Source organism: Mustela nivalis (genome assembly GCF_964662115.1).
Source record: "Mustela nivalis genome assembly, chromosome: 1".
Taxonomy (NCBI): Eukaryota; Metazoa; Chordata; class Mammalia; order Carnivora; family Mustelidae; genus Mustela; species Mustela nivalis.
Window position 1 is genome coordinate 6,713,303 of NC_139020.1, and position 21,975 is coordinate 6,735,277.

General features: G+C 45.1%; 1 protein-coding gene and 1 long non-coding RNA gene across 9 annotated transcripts in view; one reads left to right on the forward strand and one right to left on the reverse strand.

Annotated features, from left to right (window-relative positions):
• The window catches only part of ERG (ETS transcription factor ERG), a 240,564-nt gene extending 237,519 nt beyond the window's left edge, over nt 1-3,045 (forward strand). For all 8 annotated transcript variants that reach the window (XM_082728121.1, XM_082728119.1, XM_082728123.1 and 5 more), the window contains one exon: nt 1,091-3,045. In XM_082728121.1, coding sequence (XP_082584247.1) covers nt 1,091-1,611 — 521 coding nt within the window. In that variant the 3' untranslated portion in view covers nt 1,612-3,045. The remainder of the gene's footprint in view (nt 1-1,090) is intronic.
• LOC309863404 lies at nt 2,813-7,309 on the reverse strand. Its single transcript, XR_014311018.1, has 2 exons — nt 6,798-7,309; nt 2,813-4,017 (listed from the first exon to the last, which is right to left on the reverse strand). It is a non-coding gene; the product is annotated as an uncharacterized lncRNA (long non-coding RNA).
• Nucleotides 7,310-21,975: the final 14,666 nt, after the last annotated feature.

Below are 21,975 nucleotides of genomic sequence, written 5' to 3' on the forward strand. Positions count from 1 at the left end.
GTCTCATTTGGCCCCCAAAAGGCTCGCAGCCATGCACCGCTCTTCTTCAAGAAACTCTCCTGAACACAACTGGTGTCGCAATGCGGGGGCAACACATGGATTTCCGTTGCGATGCAGTCGCCTAAGTACTGGAAATAGGTGATCTGGTTTGAAAAAGAGCCAACCTTTTTTCTAAACTTCCTCATTCTGAGTGGGTTAATTCTGTTCTAGGAAAAGTTTTGACAGAGTTGCTTTCTGGGTGCCAGCAAAATGTTATGTTAGAAATAACGGTGTTTACTTCCATTCTCTAGGTTTTTCCATAAACTTTTAGAAGTTCACTTCCTAAATCTGACTTTTATTATTTCGCTTGACCTTGCCAATATAAATGGTATTAAGTCATTATTGCCATCGACATAATGGCACTTTCTGCTTCACAAAATAGGAAAAATAAGCCCTTTCACCCCTGAAATGCAAAGTGGACTTGGCTGGTCTTCTAAGGAAGTCAGAAATGGATAGGACCAACCTAAACTTGGCCCCATAGGAATTCTTTGCATTCCGGAAAGGACTCGGATCTGTGGATCTGCCTGAGAGTCACCAGGGATCCTGGCCTTGGGTCAGGTTCCCTAGTCACAGGGCTTGGGATAAGGATATACTTGTGGAAGTGATCAGTAAAGTGTGTGTTTCTGGGGGAGAGGCAATGATGAAGTGGAGAGGGCAGGGGGCAGGCTGTGGGGGCTAGTGGCCTTACCCAGAACCTTGCCATGGTCTGATCCCGTGCGGAGATCCGGAATACGAGCAGCTCGCACAGGGGGCCCCTCCCTGGGGCAAGGAGATCGGCTTCTCACCCATGGTGTCGGCCTCTCCGTCCGTGGGCTCCCTGGGGTGGGTGAAACAACTCCTGTCCAGCCAAGGGTTGTTTTCTGGAGAAGAGGGAGGAAGGCTGTGGGACGAGAGCTGGGGCCACCCCCAGCAGCTGAGGGATGGGTACATGGGCGGGTTAAGGGATTTACGTGGAACACCACTAGCACCCACTTCTGTCACCGAAGAAACAATGCCTTCGGCTCGGAGCCTGTTCTCACGGGTGTCCTATTTCCTTTTCCCACCTCGCTAGGGAGTGGACAGATCCAGCTCTGGCAGTTTCTCCTGGAGCTCCTGTCAGACAGCTCAAACTCCAACTGCATCACCTGGGAAGGCACCAATGGGGAATTCAAGATGACCGATCCTGATGAGGTTGCCCGGCGCTGGGGAGAACGGAAAAGCAAACCCAATATGAACTACGATAAACTCAGCCGTGCCCTCCGCTACTACTATGACAAAAATATCATGACCAAAGTCCACGGGAAGCGCTACGCCTACAAGTTTGACTTCCACGGGATCGCCCAGGCCCTACAGCCCCACCCTCCAGAATCATCTCTGTACAAGTACCCCTCGGACCTCCCTTACATGGGTTCCTATCACGCCCACCCTCAGAAGATGAACTTTGTGGCCCCCCACCCTCCAGCCCTCCCTGTGACATCGTCCAGTTTCTTCGCCACCCCAAACCCTTACTGGAATTCGCCAACTGGAGGTATATACCCCAACACGAGGCTTCCGGCCAGCCACATGCCCTCACATCTGGGCACTTACTACTAGAGCCGGGAGGGAGTCCTTTCCCAACAGCCTACGATCACCAAGAAATTGCCACAAACTCTATTGGAGAACGTGAATCAAAAGTGCCTCAAGAGGAGTGAAGTAGCTTGAGTGGCGCTGGGGAAGGAAGCCAGGGAAGAGATCCAAAGACTCTTGGTAGGAGGGAATTACTAGAGTATTTCTACAGGAAGAAAGAGGATGCTACAAATGTAATGTATACAGACATATCATGTGTGGACCAAACCTGTAAAAGACATTGTAAGTAGAAGTATGATGTCACAAGGACAAAGTGCCAAAGAAAGTGTTCTTGAGAAGTATACAAACTTCCGAGGAGAGTTGGGGTCCTGCTGGTGCCAAGGGGGGGATGAGAGTAAAGGGACAGTGGTAACGCAGTCTTGACCTAACACACCAATGGAATGTCATTGTGAGGAAAACTACCTGTATTTAAAAATAGAAACATATCAAAAATAAAAAAGAGAAAGAAAAGAGATTGCGGCCCATGAACCAACGACCACATGGAATCAGCGACACGGGCTATTTTGGTGGGAAATCAGATTCTTTCCATTGGGTGGAGAGCCACCAGCTCTTGCCAACCCCTGAAGACGACCCAAGGCTGCCAGCTTTATCCCGGACAGTGTTGTGGGGACTGTGAGCCCGGCGGGGCAGCGGGGCTGAGAACGTGTGTGCGGACAGGGAGCGTGCGGGTGTAGATGGAGGGCTCCAGGAGGTGGAAGAGGAGGGAGCGGAGGAGGAGGTGGCGGCCACGGGGCTGGGAGAGACACGCGCTGAGCAGAGAGACTGGACTTAGGACAGTACAGACACTTGGAGAAGCGAATGGAGGAGACTTGTGGGTTAATCGGTCAGTGTTCTACCAAACGCAGTATTAAGAGTCCCGCACAGCGGAGGAAGGGGGAAGCCATAGGATTCCCGAAACAAAAATATGCATCTCTCCTTTTTTTTTTTTTTTTTGTTTGTTTGTTTGTCAAAAGAAAATTTTAACTGGAATTGTCTGATATTTAAAAGAAACATTCGGGACCTCATCGCAATGTGGGGGTTCCGGTCCCCACAGGGTTCAGGTAAGAGCTGGCCTCCTTGGATGTTGCCATCTGAAACCACTGAGGCATTTGGGTTAGGCAGAGGCTCCGGTTTCCCTGTCGAGTCGCGAACGCTGTGCGTTTGTCAGAATGAAGTATACAAGTCAATGTTTTGTTTTGTTTTTTTCCTTTTTATATAATAATTATATAACTTATGCATTTATACACTACGAGTTGATCTCGGCCAGCCAAAGATACACGACAAAAGAGACAATCAACGATAGAATGTGGCCTTGACTTTTAACTCTGTATGCTTAATGTTTACAATATGAAGTTATTAGTTCTTAGGATGCAGAATGTATGTAATAAAACAAGCTTGGCCTAGCATGGCAAATCAGATTTACGCAGGAGTCTGCATCTGCACTTTTTTTTTTTTTTTTTAAGCGACTAAAGTTGCCTAATAGAGACGTGTGCTGGGTTTTGTGTTAGAATTTTGTTTTGTCCAGGAACTCATGCAAGTGAGAGCCAAGCAAATAGGGTGTTAGGTGCCCAGACGGAGCTGGCTTCTCCAGGCCCTTCTTGCTCACATTCTCTTATTCCTAGCCTCTCCTGGAGCAGAGGACCGAAGGTTTCACACTGGAACCTCCATATTTGTGCCCAGAAAGGAAAGAGGCCTCTGAAGCCGGGGCTCTAACAAAGTCCACATAAATGTCTGGTCAGAAACTCTCCCTTAATTTCTCCTGTGATCCTAATACGTTTGCTGAAGGGCAAACAAGCCACGGCTCTCAGAGCAAACTATTCTTGTTGGTAAATCCAGCGTCACAGAGAGCCACAACTTCTCGCTCTAAAGAAACGAGGGATAGCATCTAAATTTGCCATGTGGTCTCCCTTTCAGAGGACTTTGCCAGGTCTTTCTGCACCGGGAGGACCTAGGAGTCGCCGTTGGGAATTCACGGGCCTTGAGCCTGACATGTCACCAGACACGGTGTCTATGATCTCGTGTCGATTTTCCTTGACATCTTTTCTCTTCTGTGTGTCACAGGTGCCTCCAACCTTGGCCAAGGTGAAGGCAGTTTAAGCAGGGGATACAAAGCAAGTGAGAGACAGCAACACTGAGCAACTTCTTAGCCTGAGTCAGTTTCTGAATTGGCCCATTTCATAGCTGTTGTGGGGCTTGTTTTGCACTTTGTAATCCTTTTGCTATTAAATCGAGTTGCCAAACCTCTGTGCTATGGATATTTTGGCAGTGGTCCTTCAAGTCAGTAGGATCCGATTACCAAAGCTTCAGACACTCTGCATTACTTGGATTAAAAGAAGGCCAACCATCAATCATTTTGCAGCAGCTTGGGAAGGGTCCATAAAGCGCCTGTATCTCCTTAGGGAGGAAAAAAAAAAGCATAAAAGCTGGCAGCTGGGGTGACCCAAACCTTTCTAATGGAAAAGATCGGTCATCTTTATTTTGCAATGCAAAGTCAAGGACACCTACAGTCTGCATATAAATACAAGTTTACTGGGATAATCACTAAACTCCACTCCTCCAAGATTATATCATGAGCAAAATAATAAAAAGAAGACCTGATTATCATATTCAATCTTAGCAGATGTTTTCAGTTAGGTTCTCCAACACACCCCTCCCAACCCAGATTATTAGCAAGCTTTATGGCAAGTGTACGCCACAGGGATAATTTTGGATAACATGATAATGCTGTGTTCTCCCAAATAAATACTACTTACATCACATCTCAAAATAACATTAGCTCTCTGCTCCTGTCTCAATCTGACTGCAGAGCATCTTCAGTTCATATCCGTAATCGAATATGAAACTTCTCTCCCTCTGCTTCTCCCGTCTCTGGGTTGGCCTTCATGGACGCTCCCTGTCCCTGTGCAGTATCACTTCTCCTGGCGGGAGCTTTGTCCACGCTTGTCTTCTATGGACTCTGGGGCTTTGTCATTAGTGGGATCCCTGCAATAGCCTTGGTGGCCTCTCTGCTCTTCCCAAATCTCAGGCAAGACTTCATTTTTGCTCCCACTCTAATGCCTTTGCCAAGTCTCACAAGGTTGATGGCAAAGACGCCTGTCAGGACTAATGCATTCAGAGGAGTCATTGCCTGTCCCAAGCACCTGTCACCTGGGAACAAGGGCCCAGAGGGGCCTTGCCCCGGATGGGGGTGTGGCCGAGACCCCTGATGCTCTGGAGGTGGGCAGTGATGGCAAAGAGGGAAAACACCAACGTCCTGCAGGCCCCTCGATGGGCCTTTAACTGTGGACACAACACAGCATTTTAAAAAGCCTTGTTTAATTGGTCTCTCATCACTACACCTGATTACGAGTTCTGGGATGGCTACTCAGAGAAGAAAACAACACTTCGGACTACTCAAAGTTACAGCGATTTCTGTTCCTTCTCTTTATCTTAACCTTGGCTTTCAGAATGGTTTAAAATGTTTTTATATCCAATGAGGAAAAGGTTGGGTAAAGAAGTCAAATATTAAAGGGAAATAGGACCTCTTTATTTATCAGAGAGCTGTGGTTCTCAAAGTGGGGTCCCAGGGCCAGTAGCATCAACTTCACTTGGGAATTTAATAGACATGCAGATTCCCAGGCTCCAGCTCAGACCTCCTGAACCAGAAACTCTGTGGGTAGGGCCTTGCCACACATTCTAACAAGCCTTTGGGTGATTCTGATGCACGCTGAGGTCAGAGAACCACTGCAGCGGAGGGAAAGAGAACCCATGTCTCCATGTGCAATGTTCAGTGGGAAATATCAGTCCTGTATAGGTTTTCTTGTGGCCACATGAAAACCCACCATCAGGGAAGCTACTTGACTCTGGATGTGTCCTCCTGAGTTATGGGCCCTTTGAGGAGCTCTCCTCCCTACTGTTAATTCGTCCCCATGTGTATTAGTTATCTACCACGCAGGAACACATGACCATGAATCCAGCAGTTGGAAGCAATGCACATCTATCATCTCACATTTTCTGTGGGTCAGGGGTCCAGACACCAGGTAACTGGGTCCTTTGCTCAGGGTCTCACCAGGCTGAAATCAAGGAGTCAGATAGGACAGTGATCTCATCTGAGGCTGGGATCCTTTTCCTAGCTCACTGGATGTGGCAGATCTCAGGTCTTGCAATTATAGGGCTGAGGTCTCATTTCCTTACTGGCTGTCACTCTCAACTCTTCGAGGCCACTTAGAGTCCGCACTGAATGGCCCTTTCCACAGCAAGGCGGTTGCTTTTTCAAGGCCAGCAGGAGACTCTCTTTCATGTTGAATCTCTTGGACATTTTTTAAAAAGGATCCCCTGATTAGACCAGGCCCACCCAGAATAACCTCTTTTTAAAAAAAATTAACACAAAATTACCCATCATATTCACAGGTCCTGCTCACACTCCAGTAGAGAGGTTTGGGAAGGGCATGTACACCAGGGGATGGGGATCTTGGGGACCAAATTAGAATTCTGCCTACACACCATGGATATATGGCCTGTCTTCTAACTTGTTTTAAGTACCTCTGGCCAATCAAATCTCCTTAAAATTGCCCCGTAGACCAGCCACACCTCAGTAGCCTTGTGTATCTGAAACCATATGCTCCGTGGCTCCCTCTCTCACTGGTAATATGGGCCTCCTTCAGCCTGTCTGATGGTCTTATTCTGACCAATCTGAAAACCTTTATGTTGAAATGTAAGGGCTAATGCTAACTGCTCAACAATATTTACACACTTTTTTAATTCTATCTAAAAAGCAACGCAAGTTATTTCTGTATAGAAGGAAACATGCATACTTTTCTGACTTATACTTTTTATTTTAAACTAATTTTAGAAAGCAAAACAGCTTCATTCATTTTCTCATAAAAGTTTTTCACAAAATATTATTCTGTCGAGGCAAGCCATAATGTTATTTGATTCTGATTTGTGCCAGAACATGTTGAATTACAGACTTATGAAAGAAGCAAGTCAAACGTAAGAACTTTATGAATAAAAGAAATAGAGGAGTTTTTCATGCTCCATAGACACACAGCATTTTTTTTCTGAAGAAAACAATACCAAAATGGTAGTCAAATTTCAATCTGGGAGGACTTCATAAAATGATTTTGAGATTTTACAAGGTCATGACTGGCTGAATAAGCATGGCCAAAGAATACTCACTAAAAGCTAACACTCACCTGTAAGGAAGTTTCCAAAGACAGACTCCAGGCCTCTGCTCTTGACCTTACTTATCCACACTTTCCTAGGATGAAGACATCGAAGGTACATTGAAGACAAGCCCAATGGGTTACTTGATGAATAGGTTACACGAGGACATTAGGTTATATGACGAATGCAGGATTCCAAATAGCAGGCTGAAGGAACAGGGCAAATTTAACAAACTTGGTGGAACTCAATGATGTTAGGACCTGCACTATGTCAAAAATACCTGGGATCAGAAGCACATATGAAAGGAAATGCATGGTTTTGTGGGCACGTAGAATAACCAGCATTTAATGAGCTAAGGGCTGGACACCATACGAAGCACTTCAAATGCATTCTCTCACGACTCCTTCTAATTGCCCTGGTGATATGAATTAAAAGTAAAGCTGCTGACATCCAGATTTGACAATTTGCTTTGTTTACCCAAGGTAAGTAGATGAACTGATACTTGTTCCTATACTATCTGACTCCTAAACCTCTACCCTTAATCTGTTTTTCCTCACCACTGCCTAAACTTAGGTTGCATTTTTCTAAAATGGAATGTAAAAAAAGGAGTTATTTATTGCATTTTTGAACGGATTCCAATATCATTTCTGGACATAACACTTGCCAAGGGACACAGGCCAGTTAGAGCAAGTCCAGTGGAGAGAGACCAGGGGAATGAAGGAATGCAAGACCATGCCATGGAGGAATGACGGAGGCACGGTTCGGTGGCGCTCATGGGAGCGGGGCTGTATTTATGGTCCATCAATCCAGGACCCAGCATGGTGCACGGCAACATTAGGCTGCCAGTAAATGTCTTCAGCTGTGCGCATGAGTGAACATTCAGAAAGGTAATGTCTGGACCAAAGGTGGACTCAGTGGGGTGCCCACGGGCCAGACTCAAGGAAGAACGCCTTAACGGAGAAGCTGCATTTGGAATGACCAACCTTGGCCCAGGAGTTCCTGGATGCGGGTGTGCTCGCTAGGGACCACGTGACTATTTACCAGATGTTTAGCAACACTGGGTAAGTGGACCACTTAGCTGTTTAGGACTTTTTCACTCCTATGCAATTCGGGTTCTGCCAAGTGATTTAATGTCATATATGCATGTACAGAGATCAGGGAAGAGGGGTCTGAGGCGCAGGACCGCTGGGCAGCCTGCCTCTTGCACGCCCTCCCTTCTAAGGGACGAGTGCAATTGGGAGTCAGAGGTCCTCGAGGTGCTAGAATCCTCCCATCACTCGCGCCGTGGCTCTGTCTTCGGGTTGACTGCAGACCCCCCTGCTCAGAGGTGAAAACACGTCCTGTCTGCCGGGGGCACAGGGCCAGGTGCATGGCCAGAGGCGCCGGCCGGTGGCCGCGCTGAGCTCCCCCTGCACGGGGCCTCACTGGGAAGAGAGACCCGCCTCCTACAGCACTTTTTCATGAACCAGGCACCGTGCTGGGGTTCCTGGTCACAGCCTGCTCGGCATTGGACATGGCACCGCTCGAAGCACGTCGGGCTTCCCCGGAGCCTCGGCCCAGCCCCCGACGAACGTTCCCGCCTCTCGAGGCACTGGAGGCCGGCAGCCACGGCCGGTTGCCTCCTAAGAGCCTAAGGAGGGGTAGGGACAGAAGTTACGCTGTAAGAAAGAATTCGGGGTAGAAGCTATGAAGCTGTCCATTCTCCTGACAGACGGCAAGAATCTTCCAATAAACTGGTGGAAAGTAGCGATGGGAGGAAATGAACGGCTTTCTTTAGAGAAGACAGGCCAAGCAAGAAACATCTACTTCCGGTCTACTTCCGGTCAGGGCAGGTCCCGCCTCTTCCTGTGGGAGCCAGCGGAAGAGGCGGGGCAGAGCGAGAGTAGAGAGGGGCTCCACTCCCTTGCTCCACCGCCAGAAACACGTTTAGTGGAGAATAATTATTCCCCTTTAACAGTGGTACCAGTCTCAGCTAGGTCAGTAGGACGGTTTTCCTTAGAAGAAGTCCCTGCTCTCCTTTTTCTTTTCTTTTTTTTTTTTTTTTTAAGTAGACGCCAGGCCCCCAACAAGGGGTTTGAACTCAGAACCTTGAGATCAAGCTCTAAGATGAAATTAAGAGTTGGAGGCTTAACCCACTGAGCACCGCCCCCCTGCCCCGCCCGGCCAGGCGCCCCTCCTATTTCATGACACGACGGTGAGTGCGTGTCCGCTTATCCGTTGTGCTCCTCTGGCCCAGCGCATCTCGAAGTGGGTTTTATTGTTTTATTTTTAAAAGATTTTATTTATTTATTTGACGAGAAGAGAGAGATCACAAGTAGGCAGAGAGGCAGGCAGAGGAGGAGAGGGAGGCAGGCTCCCTCCTGAGCTGAGAGCCAATGCGGGGCTCGATCCCAGGACCCTGAGATCATGACCTGAGCCGAGGACAGAGGCTCAACCCACTGAGCCACCCAGGCATCCCAGAAAGTTTTAAACCAGTGCTCTCCAGTCCATGCTTACAGCTAATTGCTTTATTCCAGTTAAGTAGAAACCACTGATGCGTTCTATAGCATTCACTCAATTAAAGCTGAGCCCTTGTTAAGATATTTAATTCAATTTCAAATGGCTGTAAAGCAGGAGAAAGGGGATTTGAATGAGACTCTCTGACTCCAGGGCATAGGTACTGCACTGCTCTACCTCTCAGAGAAAGCTGAATGAAGGGGAAGCCTCATAGGATGGACAACCATCCTAGGACGGGCAAACAAATGATGATTCATGGGATGGTAGAAAGGCAGGTGAAGGAGGGAAAAGCTAGTAGGAGAATAAGACAAGTGGAAGGAGGCTGAACCGTGAATGTGTGACCTTCAGTTGTGTGTGTGTTGTCCAGGATGACTCTAGCCAGCAAGAGACTGAGCTGGGATTATCTCCAGAGGCTTCATGACAAATCGCATGAAAGGACCCTGTCCTTCCTACAGAAGATACAGAAAAGTGTTAGAGTTCTTGGCCTTGGAGAGATTACAATCTAGAAGGAAGGAATGGAAAAAACACGTGTTTCGAAGAGGGAGAGGTCCTGCTAAGTGGGCTGATCAGGGAAGTCTTCTTAAAGGAGGTGGTATTTCAGGAAGGGGGAGGTTTTTGATGCATACTCTGTGTTCTAGGCAAGGAGATTTTCTTTTCTTGAGCAAAAGCGTGGAATTAGAAGAAAATTAACCTTCATGAAAGAAACATGCGAGTCATAAAGAAAATGAAACAGAAATCAAGGATATTTTGATTTATAAAATAATGAAATGTCAAATGGGATGTTCATTCTTGTGCATAATGGTGACATCTGAGGTGTGAGACAGGACATCTCTTGAATCTGTGAGGACCACATTTGAAGAGGCGTGATGCTTATGGGTCTAACCTACTATGGTCTATTGCATGAAGGAGGGTTGAGGCACTAGAGAATAAAAAATGGACTCTGCACACATGTTAAAATATAAGTATTCAAATGATAGGAAGTTTGGGAAAACATTTCTAGGACTTTTTTTTTTTTTTTCAAGTGACCCCTATCTTTTCCTTGGACTGAGTTTCTATTAACAATTTCTGAAAAATACACAAATATTGAGAGCTTATCTGAAGACTTGAAGTTGGAGTAAGTGAAAGGATATTTGAGGTTATCTCAAATTGTTGTGAGATATGAGAGAAACGTGATAATAGCAAAGCAGTTTCCTGGAAGGACCCTCTCTACCTTGGAAATAGAAATTCATTAACTCGTTCATTTAAAACAAAGATCTAACCTACAAGATCAGATATGAACTTACTTCCAGCAGGCTCAAAAGTAAATGGAACACAAGCCCTACCTTCATAGACTTCAGAGTCTTATGGAATTCATGTCCTCATTTGAAGGTGAAAGAGACTCTAAGAAGCTAATACACTTCTTAATGCATGGGGTGGGGTGCCTGGGTGGCTCCATTGGTTAGGCATCTGATTTCAGCTCAGGTCTTGATCTCAGGTTCATGATCTTAGGTTCCTGAATCCAGCTCCACGCCCCCCCTCCCAATCCGGGAGTATGCTTCTCTTTCCTTGTGTCCCTTGCCCTGAGCTCATGTTTGCTCTCTCTGTCAAATAATTTTTTTAAAAAATCTTAAAAACAAATAAACAAAAACAAAAAAACATGGGGCAAGAAACAAGTAGAGCCTGACTGAGCACAGCATTGTGATGTTTGCCAGGTGCACTTTCAACCACTCACTGCTGCAAGAACTCAACTCAGAAACATTATGAAGTTGGGTAGCTGTTTGTTAGTATATTTACACAGGTGCTGACCTTTGGTGGAATGATGCATACCTATTATTATTATTTACTTAGTACAAGTACCTGATATTAACTCTCAGAACCTCATGCTTCCAACACTAGGTCCAGGATGGAGTAGCTGGAGTTGAGTTTATGAAGGTTCTTGAGGGAAGAACTATTGAGAACAACATGTAAGAGATAGGAGTGCTAAGATGGGAGGGAGATCGGGAAGAGTTACCCAAAGAATGGGAGATTATGCTCTGTGGGATTCACAAACAATGCGGACCTGCACCATCATGCATGTTTAGGCCCTGCAAAGTGACAGGAATTCAGAGATGTGGCTGAAGAGAGCCCTTAGGGAGCTGGAGCCCAGTTTTGGGGATTCCATCTCCATCATGGACCTTGCTTGCTTGACACTGAAGCAAGGCTCTCTACAGTTTGGGACAATGAGTGTACACTGAACACAAGAAAACTTTCCATTTCAGGACCTAGAAATGGAGGTGCCCATGGTAATGATGACACGCAAGGATTCAAAGTTCTCACCAACTCCTGGTGGGAAAAATTTTGTTTTGATTTTAAAATAATGTAGTTTCTTTCACTAGATTCATATTCATGTATCAATATACTTATTTATACTTATTTCAGTTATTGATAACACGTGGAAAAAACAAGATTTAAGATCAACAAACTTGCTCTAATGAAGCTATTTCCAACAACTGAAGAATAGACTTTGTTTTCAAACACATATGGGTCATTTATAAAAATCACCATTTGTAGGCTTATTAGGCAAATCTCAGCATGTATAAAGGGTTAAAATCATAAAACACCTTCTCTGACTCAAAGTAATTATGCTACATGTCCATTAAAAAATTTAAGCAGAAAAATTATACTCAAGAAATATAGCAGTATTTTCAAAAAAGATAAAATGGAAGCTAGAAAATATTTATGACATAATAAAATGAAAATATATACCAAAAATTTGTGGAATGTAGTTACAGCAGCACATAGAAGTTTATAGTCTTTAATATTCACATTGGAATAGAAAAGTGGATAAAAATAGTCAACCAGATATCCATTTTTAAAAGTTAGTACAAGAACAGGGGCACCTGGGTAGCTCAGTGGGTTAAAGCCTCTGCCTTCGGCTCAGGTCATGATCCCAAGGTCCTGGGATCGAGCCCCACATTGGGCTCTCTGCTCAGCAGGGAGCCTGCTTCCCGCTCCCCCCCCCCCCACCGCCTGCCTCTCTGCCTACTTATGATCTCTGTCTGTCAAATAAATAAATAATTTTTAAAAATATATAACAAAACTTCCATAAATCATTAACTATTAACAAACTGAGAATATAATGTGACTTCTTTAACCTGATAAAGGGTATCTATAGAGAACATCCAACAAATGTAAAACTTAAAGGTTTAAAATTGAAAACAATTTCTTTCATTTTAAGAATAAGAAAGATGCCTACTATTACCATTTCTATTCAAAATAGTTTCAGTGGTTCTCACTGGAATACTAAGACAAGAAAAGGAAAAGTTTAAGCATTAGAAAGAAAGTGATGACTATTTCATTATTTACAGAAAATATGGCTGTGGATATAGAAAATCCAAATTAATCCTTAGGTTAAGGTTTTTGAATTTATAAGAGTTTAGAAAAGTTGTTGAAATAAAAATTCAATCGAGTTTTTATATGCTAACACATACACTAGAAAATTAAGCTTAAAATGTATTATTCACAATAACATAAAATACATAATGTCTAAGAATAAATAAAATAAAGGTATACAAGATCTTTATGAAAGAATAATAGAACTTCTTTTAGAGACATCAAAGAAGATTTAAAGAAATAAAGGGAGGATCATGTTCATAGAATTGATGATTCAGTGTTATAAAGATGTCTATTTGCAAAATCACCTAGAAATTCACTGCAATTCCTGTCAAAAACTCCCCAAAGTTCACTGTCTTCAATGATACCTTTGAATGAAAAAGTTCATAATTTTAATACAGAGAATTTTATTTTCAATATTATATTTCTTTCATACTTTGAATATATTTCTTTTATACTTTGTAGTTTTTGTCATTAAATTATTTTGCCCCTCAAGGTCATGAGCATGTTTTCCTGTAATTTTTTTGAGAACTTTTATATTTTGCATTTTAAATTTCATTTCTTAACCACATGTTATTGATTTTTATGTGTGGTATTACATGGTGCTCCAGTCTATTTTTTCCCTGATATATGGTTTCCAATTGTTCTAGCTCCATTTATTAAAAGCTCATTCTTTGTGCACTGATCTTTACTATCATTTCTGATTATCTCAGGTATTCATATATGTTGAATTTTTTATGGATTTCTCATCTATTCTCTTGGTGGCAGTGAAGACAAACGATACACTGGGAGAAGTTATTTGTGACCCATATAACCTGTGAAGTACTAGTATCCAGAATGTACAGCCATTATAAATCCATAAGGAAAAAAAAAGTAGATATGTAAAAGAATTGAAAAGGTACTTTTCAAGAGTGGAAACATTGTGGACAATAAATGTATGGATGGTGATCAAGCTCATGGTAATCCAGGATATGTAAATTAAAACCAAAATGGTGTCCCTTTACACCCACCATGTTGGCAAACATTAAAAAGTCTAATCAAAAGCAATAATGGTGATGATGGAAAACAAAGGGAGTGCTCATGCACTGCTAGTAGGAGCGGAGACTGATACAATCTTCTTGGAAAACACTTGGCATTTTTTGGCATTCACTGTAGAACAGATGAAGTGTATACCCAAAATTCTGCTAGAGAAATTCCATAGAAAACCCAGAATCTCCCACAAGCCCACTAAGATACATGAACCACAATGTCGATTACAAGCATGCTTGTAATAATCAAAACTGGCTACAACCCAAGAGTCCATCCACATTAGATTAGATAATTGTGGTATATTTATATAATGGGAATACACATAATGACTAAAACTCACAAACTTAATATTGAGCCAAAGAAGCAAATAACAGGAAAACCTACACAATATGGTTCCATTTATTTAGATTTCAAAAGCAAGCAAAGACAAACAACATATTATTAAGACATCATGTAATGGCATTTTAAAAATATGAATAAAAGCAAGAGACTGAACATTTCAAAGTCAAGACGGTGATTACCTGTGAGCAGGAAGAAAGGAGATGGGGTTTTTTAAAGATCTGACAGTGTTTCATTTCCCATGATGGTGGTGATTTCTTTATTTGCTATGTGTAGTCATTTTAAACACTTATCTGGAAAAAAAAATCCTTTCATCTGTACATATGATTATCTTCCAGTATAAATGTCGTTCAAATGCTATGGCAAAAAGAGGATAAACACAGACTCAGTTCAATTTCACACCCATTAAGAGCTGGCTTCTGTCAGAGCAACGTTTAGCAGCCTTGGGGAACATGCTGCATTCTGATTGTTCTCCCAGAGGATGCTGCATTTCCTCTGTGCAGTGGCTCAGAGTTTGCTTTTGCACAATGGGTTTTGGTATTCCCCGGAAGGTTTACTTCCTCTGCCAAATGCTCTCTGTTGGTTAGTTACTGTTGAATGTCTGTGCAGCATTCTGTCTGTCCCTACTGTAAGTCCCCTATGATTGTCCTCCCTTCAAGAGACAGAGCTTACTTAATCCCCCACCCTTTGAGTGTAGGATGGACTCACTAGCCTGCTCCTACTAAGCAGAATGTGGTAGAGGTGCCAGGGTGTGCTTCTTAAATGAGGTGATAAAAGGCATTGTGACCTTCTCCTTGCCTTGTCTCTTGGATAGCTCACTATGAGGAGAAGCTGGCTGCCATGCCGTGGGAACACCCAAGCACCACTATGAAGACGTCCCAGGGGTGAGGAGTTCCTGCCAATCGCTAATCCTCCAGTCCCAACAAAGTATTCAGATGAGCTTGCTCTTGGCCAACACTTTGCCTGAAATCCCCCAAGAAAACACCCACTAAGCTGCTTCTGAATTCCTGACCCACAGAAGCTGTGAGGTAGTAAATGTTCTTTGCCTTACGCCACTATGTGTTGGGGAACTACGTTACACATCAGTAGATAACTGTTTTCAGGATGGCTTTGGTCCCAGCCTGGTAGTATATTGTTTGGGACTTAAAGAGTTGCTTAGGTGCTACAGCCTGGGTTGACCTCAGATCTACAAGGTGATCCCTCTGCTTCTGAAATATCTTTAGATGACTCTTAACTCATTCCATTGACAAAGTATGTGTTGGCTCTCAGATGTTCTGAGTCTAAATAGTATTACTTAAAAAATATATTTTCTCCCTCACCCTCCGGCCCAATGATAAAGGGACATTATTAACAACCTAGGACTTTGAAATTCTGGGTTTTACACATTGTAGTTGAAATAGTGTGGCTTTAAAACCCCACAGGCAAGCACTGAGTTCTACCCTTGGCTGGCTGTTTGACTCTGGGTATAGCACTATACCCTTGGAAGTTCTCTTTCCTCATCTGTTGGTCAAATAATAATCACTCAGTAAATATATGTCATGTAGGATTCAGTTTGGCTATGAATGAAGAAAAACAATGGCTTACTCAAGGTAGAATTTTGCATCTACTCCAAGTCAAAATCCAGAGGTAGATGGTTTAGCACTGGTATGACATCCATGATATCAGGATCTCAGGATATTTTTGTCTTGTTATTCCACCAGGTGTAGTTATTCAAGGACAGATGTGCTGACTCCAAAATATTCATTGAAAAACAGAAGTTGAACTTGGCCTAAAGACCGGTTAGGGTTCTACCAGACCAATAGCATATAAATGTGTGTGTGTATGTGTGTGTGTGTGTGTGTATTTCAAGGAATCGGTTTCTGTAATTGTGGAATTCAGCTGGGCAGGTCCGAGGTCTGCTGGGCTGGCCAGTTGGCTGGAAACTCTTGGGAAGAATTTCTTCAGTTGTCCTCCTATGGTCCTTCAATTGATTGGATGAGGCCCACCCAGATATTAAGGATAAACCTCTTTTCCTTAAAGTGACCTGATTATAGATGTTAACCACACCTACAAAATACCTTCAGAGTGACACTTGAAGTGGTATTTGCATAGCTGCCAAGAGTGACAGTTGCAGGCTTCAAGTCTAGTGAAGATCTATTTCCAACCAGCTGGTCTCTTTCAAAGCTCCATGACAAAGAGCCACAGCTGAGTAAGGGGGCAAATCAGGTCCCCTCGGCCATATCACAGAAACTTCATCTGCAAAGCCTGCGCCGGGAGCCCTGGTTCGTCAGAGGAGGGACCAGAGCTCCCCAAGCATGAATCTGAGCTGCTGGGACAGGACCAGAGATGAAGTTCTGCCACTCTCATCGCTGTTGCTAGTCTTGCTGGGAGAGGCAAGTTTAAAACCCCTTAGGGGTCGGAGTCCCCCTCCTGCAGCCTGATGCCAGGCCCTGATTGTCCTCCAGGTCCTGCCACAGAACAGGTGTCAACAGGTGACCCATGCACATGCTTCTGCTTCTGATTCTGTGAATTTTCTCCAATTCTTGCTTTCTAAGAGGCCCAGTGTGTGTGATCAGGCTACGCATCCTTGGTTAACTAGCATCTGCTGCCCAGACAGTGCTAATGAGGAAGGGATAAAGAGGACAAGGGATACCCAGAACATGATGAATGTGCTTGCTTCCCACTGATGCACCTTGCAGCAGGGGCTTTGAGGAATACAGTCATCGCTCTATTAATACCGGGAAAGGGCAAGAGAAGAGATTGGCTTTTGCCAGCAAAGCCTCTACCAACACAAAGGGCTCCTTTGTGCAAACTAGAAGGCACTTGCCCTGGGCAGACAACCTCCTTGGGCCAACAATTCACAATGATGTGGCTCTCCCCCCTAGGACATCCCTGAGCCAGAGTGCAAGGCTGGGAGGTGGGAGCATGGGCTCTGAGGTTCCACTCACCCGGGGGAGTGTGCCTTTCTGCTCTACCTAGGCAGCCTGGCTCTATGTGGCCCTGCCATTGCCACAGAGCCAGCTGTGGCCCTGCCATTGCCACAGAGCCAGCTGCCCTCCCTGCTGGCCTAAGTGACAATTGCTGAACATAAACACACCATGGTCCTTTCAGAAACTGGGACAGACATGGGAGTACATGCCGGAAATCCTCTGTCATGGGTGTATGTCCTGTGCTCCAGTCTAGGGATAGAGCACCAGGTGAAGAATCCGGCATCTTGCCTGTTTGCAGACCAGAAATGCTCTCTCCCATCCAAGAGCATGAAGGGCAATCCTGGAAGGGTTCTGGACTGGAACTTCATGAAGATACGCAAAGGATTTGATGGCATGATTGCAATCACACTTTTTAAAGAAAGCCAGATCCAGGGCACTGTATACTTTATATTTTTGCATGGAATGGGCTGTATGGGCTACAGATGGAGGATGTTCACTTTTCAGTTCCTTCTCAAAAGTGAGCTGTATGGGACTTCTCAACCTGAAACCTTCTTATCAGGCCAAGAGTAGAGCTCACACTTCCCACCAGGTCTGCAAGGCCTTACGTGATTCGCCCTATCTCCTGCCCCAGCTTCGCGGCTCACCTGTCCCTCCACACCTTTCTCCCTCCTCCTCATACCCAGAGCCTCTTCCACAACTAGGCCACCACCCTAGTGGGCTCCTCTCCTTCCCCTGGGCACTTGTTTTCCAGGTCTTCACAAAACAGGCTCCCTTGTCCTGTTGCTTTCAAAGAGGCCTCCCAGCACAGTCCGGAGACTCAGGGCTGGTTCTCTGGGCCCTTATCACTGGTGGTGTCTCTTACACACTGGTTTTCCATCATCACCATCATCCCTGTTGCAACCTTCAGGAAGGAGAGTCCTGGCACTGGGCAGGTGGACTGAGTAAGGATATTTTGACATGTAGATGATGCAGATTTGGAACGTTCAGGCAGAGACTCTATGCAGAGGTCTTGCTGTCTCGGGTCTTCTGACTTGGTCCTGCTCCATCTCTCCACGGTAGTCCTTCTCTGCCACGGGCAGGCTCAATTTATGTCAGGGCAAGGTAGTTGCCAAAACAAAACTCCAGGCTTCCAGATGCTCCCTCAGCTCCAGTACCATTGATGTATTGGTCCAAAAATTTCTTTGTTGTGGGGGCTGTCCTATGCATCATAGGATGGTCAGCAACATCCTTGGCCTCTACCCACTAGATGCCAGTAGCACCCTCCTTGGCATGACAGCCAGCACAGTCTCTAAACATATTCCCAAGGAGCCCACGAGAAACAGAGTCACCCCTGGCTGAGACTCCGTGGCTTACATCATGACCTTGTAACCACTCCAAAAGAAAAGGCACTTCTTTTTTTTCCAGTAGTTACACAAGGACTAACTGGAATTGAGGCCACGTCCCTGACTTCGGTCACACGCCCACCCCTGACCCTGTCACTCCCTGACTTAGGTCACGTGGTCACCTCTGACCCTGTCACTGCAGCTGAACTTTGGGGATGCACAGACCGGCGAGTCTGAGTCTGTGCCCTAGAATTAGGGTCGGCTTGGTCACATTCAAACCTTTGATGGGTAGGGAGGGGATGTTACCCACAGGGGAGTGAGAGAACTGCAACCACCAGGGAAGAGTTATTGTGGGCTCTGAAGGAAGCCTCTTCCAGATTGCACTTCACTGTTCCCACACATACAATGGTCCACACTGGGTTTGCTTCATGCCCAGCGATGGAGGCCATCATGCTCTAGCAAAGTGCAGATGTCTTCGGTATGTCAATCCATAGAGGGAAGATCCTTAGCTGGGGCTAATGCAAACTTGCTACATTGCGTAGCAAAATCCCTTGCGTTTATTTTTCCTGGTGAGATGATCCATATCTTCCATCGAATGCCCAAATATATACCGTCACTCTGAGACATTAAAGGCTATTGTTCTAGAAACTGAACTCCTTGTTTCAAATCTTTCTTTTAAAAAGATGATTTTTCCCAAAGTCCTCAAAGTGTCTATTCTAATTTTCCCCATTTAATCAGATGAGAAAATTAACAGATCACCTATATATTTTTGAACAGCTTTATGGATATGAAAATTACAAATGTAAAATTTATTTCTTTTTTTGAAAATTTTTGGAACTGAAAGACAGTTAACATGCAGTGTTATGCGAGTTTCAGGCGTATGATATACTGATTCTACAACTCTGCATTTCACAGCACTCTTCAGGATGAGTTTCACACCTTCTAATAGCAAATCGAGTACAGACCTAGGAGGAGTCATTGTGCTTTACCAAATAGTGCTCGAAACAAATACCTGAAATCTATTGGTTTGGGCCCATAGCTCACTCATGGGAAACTGACTATGATAATAGTAGAAAATAGAATGACTAATTTACATAAATCCAAGTGTTCTCTGTGAGGGGGGTAAGGAACACCTGTCAGCCAGCCTCCTTCCTGAAAGGCTACAGAAATCCAGGTGATGAGTGGTTCTAGCAGTAGCAGGCACTCAATCAACAGAATTATTTGTTTGTTTGATGGATTCATACATTTATGTATTTATTTTAATTTTTTTATATAGAGAAACAGCCCTGTAGTAACTTCCATGAAATGGAAGTCATGGTGGGGTCAGATGCAAACGTGCCACCTGTTTGCATTATGATGCTGAGCACATGTGGCCCCTTGGTCCTGCTCAGTGATGTCTTTGGTTCCTCTTGGTGAGTGTTTTACACTTGGACACCGCTGGCTTCACAGGGTAGGAGGGAGACAGTGTGAGTGGACGAGCATAAAGCCAATGCCTGCCCTTTATGCAGGTAGGTCCTGTTCTGTGACTCCTCCTCTGAGGAATGGGTCTGGCTATCTCTTTGCTGGGAAGAGCAGCTTTGCTGTGATTTTCACCATAATCCCTGTGTGTACTCAAGGACTTACACTAAAGAGAGTATAAATAATTTTCTCAAGACTTCTGTGACTTTGGCAATTTTGTCCCTGGATCACACAGTTCACATGGCTTTGTTCCTTCTTTCTTAGCCTCCTGACATAGCTCCTTGTCCCTTTTCTTTCCTCTTTCTTCAACCCTCCTCTCCATCCATTTCCTGGCTCCTCTTCCATACCCCCCAAATTTCCCGGGAAACAGGAGATTCGTGGATATATAGAATTCCTCTCCTACCTAATAATGGCAAGAACAACCAGACATATTTTCCTAATATTTCTAGAGTATTCCAGACACCATGAGAGTGATGGGGCGCCAAGGGACTTGAGGTCCCAGTGAGGTTGAAAGCAGCTCTGAGGGAGTTACTGGATGGAAATGTAGAAGGAGGGCACGTGAGCGGCAACTTTTCTGTCTTAGAAGAATTGCTCTGACTTGGGTGTGGGGGAGGATCTGGTTCAGGGGAGAAACAGGGACAGAGAGACTGGAGCAGCACAGGGTCCGCGGGCTGATCAACTCTCTGGAGTGCTGGACACAAGTGGAGAGAGCAGCCCTTGGCCCAGGACTTGCAGATGGATGCTCTCGCCAGAGCATTGGCAGATAATGAGGACCTTGAAGAGAGGGAAGGTTGACACAGCGGAAGAGGAGTTTTGGGCAAATCTCATGCCTTTCACAGTAAGACAGAAACTCCAGTGACAAAAAGCAGTCTCCCTCCTGGAGAAGCGGGGGTGAGGCTGGCCACATGGATCAAACAGGGTGGACAAGACGAACCCACCTTTAGGTCATAAGAGCAGAAGTGACTAAGCCTAAGTGTTTGAACCAAGACAGAGAAAGGCTGGCTGTCACTGTGGGGAGAGACTTAAATCTTGGGGTACATGAGAACTAGCCCACCAAGAGTGAACTCATCGAGATGCTGCCAAGCAGCGCAGAGTGACGAGGAAGTAAGTGATGGGAGGGTCAGCTTTCTGGAGAGTGAAGGGCCAGCACAGTAGGGACGGAACCCTTCCACCACGCACCTCGCGGTCTCCTCCTGCTCATCTTTGTGTGCATGCTCCCTCTCCCGAAGGCCCCGCCCAAGCAGCCCCCTGCTCAGGGCTCCTTCCCCGCTCCAGGACCCTCTCAGACCTCTCGGCCTTACACGTTGTAGAGCGCCCCCGTCGAAGCTTCAGAACGCTTCTCTTCCTACCTCGGTCTGGATGAGCTCGTGTGATCTCGTGGCTTGAGGTACTATCTGGGTCTGCTGAGGGTGTAAATTCAAATACGTGGCTCCCAAGGTGTACCTCTAGTTAACCCCTTCCATGGCCTCCACTCTCTGCTGGGGTGCGCAAGGACCACCTCACGCTTAGCATGCCCCCAAGCAAAACCAGGCTCCCTAATCTGCCATGCATCCAAGTCAAGTCCGATGGGTTCTATCTTCAGAAAATGTGTAGAATCAGTTCAGGTCACATTGTAGTGCGACACCTCTGTAGTGCGAGGCCTCAACAGGCTAAGTCAGGAGAGCTCTGCTGGCAGACAAACACCCCCAAACCAGACAGGCTTTTGACAGCCCCTCTTTCTCTCTCACACTTCATGTGAGCAGCGGTGTTCGGTGCCTGCCCTGGCCCCTCGGCTTGCTAGTTCTAGATCCTGGGTTGAAGAAGGGCGCCTCTCCCCCAGTTTGGGACTTCCATTCTTGCAGAAGAGAAAAGAACCAATCAGGCAATGGCCTTTAAGACGCTTGCTGAGATGTGGCTTCTGCTCACATCCCTGGAGCCAAAGCAGCTCACACGGTCAAGCGCATCATTAGCAGGGTTACGTTTTTGAATAACATGTTCTCGTGATTCAAGCACTAGGAAATATTAAAAAAAAAAACAAACCTGGCAGCATAAAATAGCATACAGTGAAAAGCTTCCTTCTCACCCTGTCCTCCACCCTCCAAGGCCACACTCACACTTAATGACTATTCTTCAATTCTTATGTATTTTTTATATAGTTTTTAAAATGAATATTCAAAAAAATGAATTGAAGCCTCTATTTTCCTTCACTTTTTCCTGTGAGATTTAGCACACTATATCCCCTGTATTCTGTTGTATGTTTTGCCGTTTCCACTTAAAAATGTACCCCAGAGACATTGCACAATACTTCCATGAATGCTGCCTGG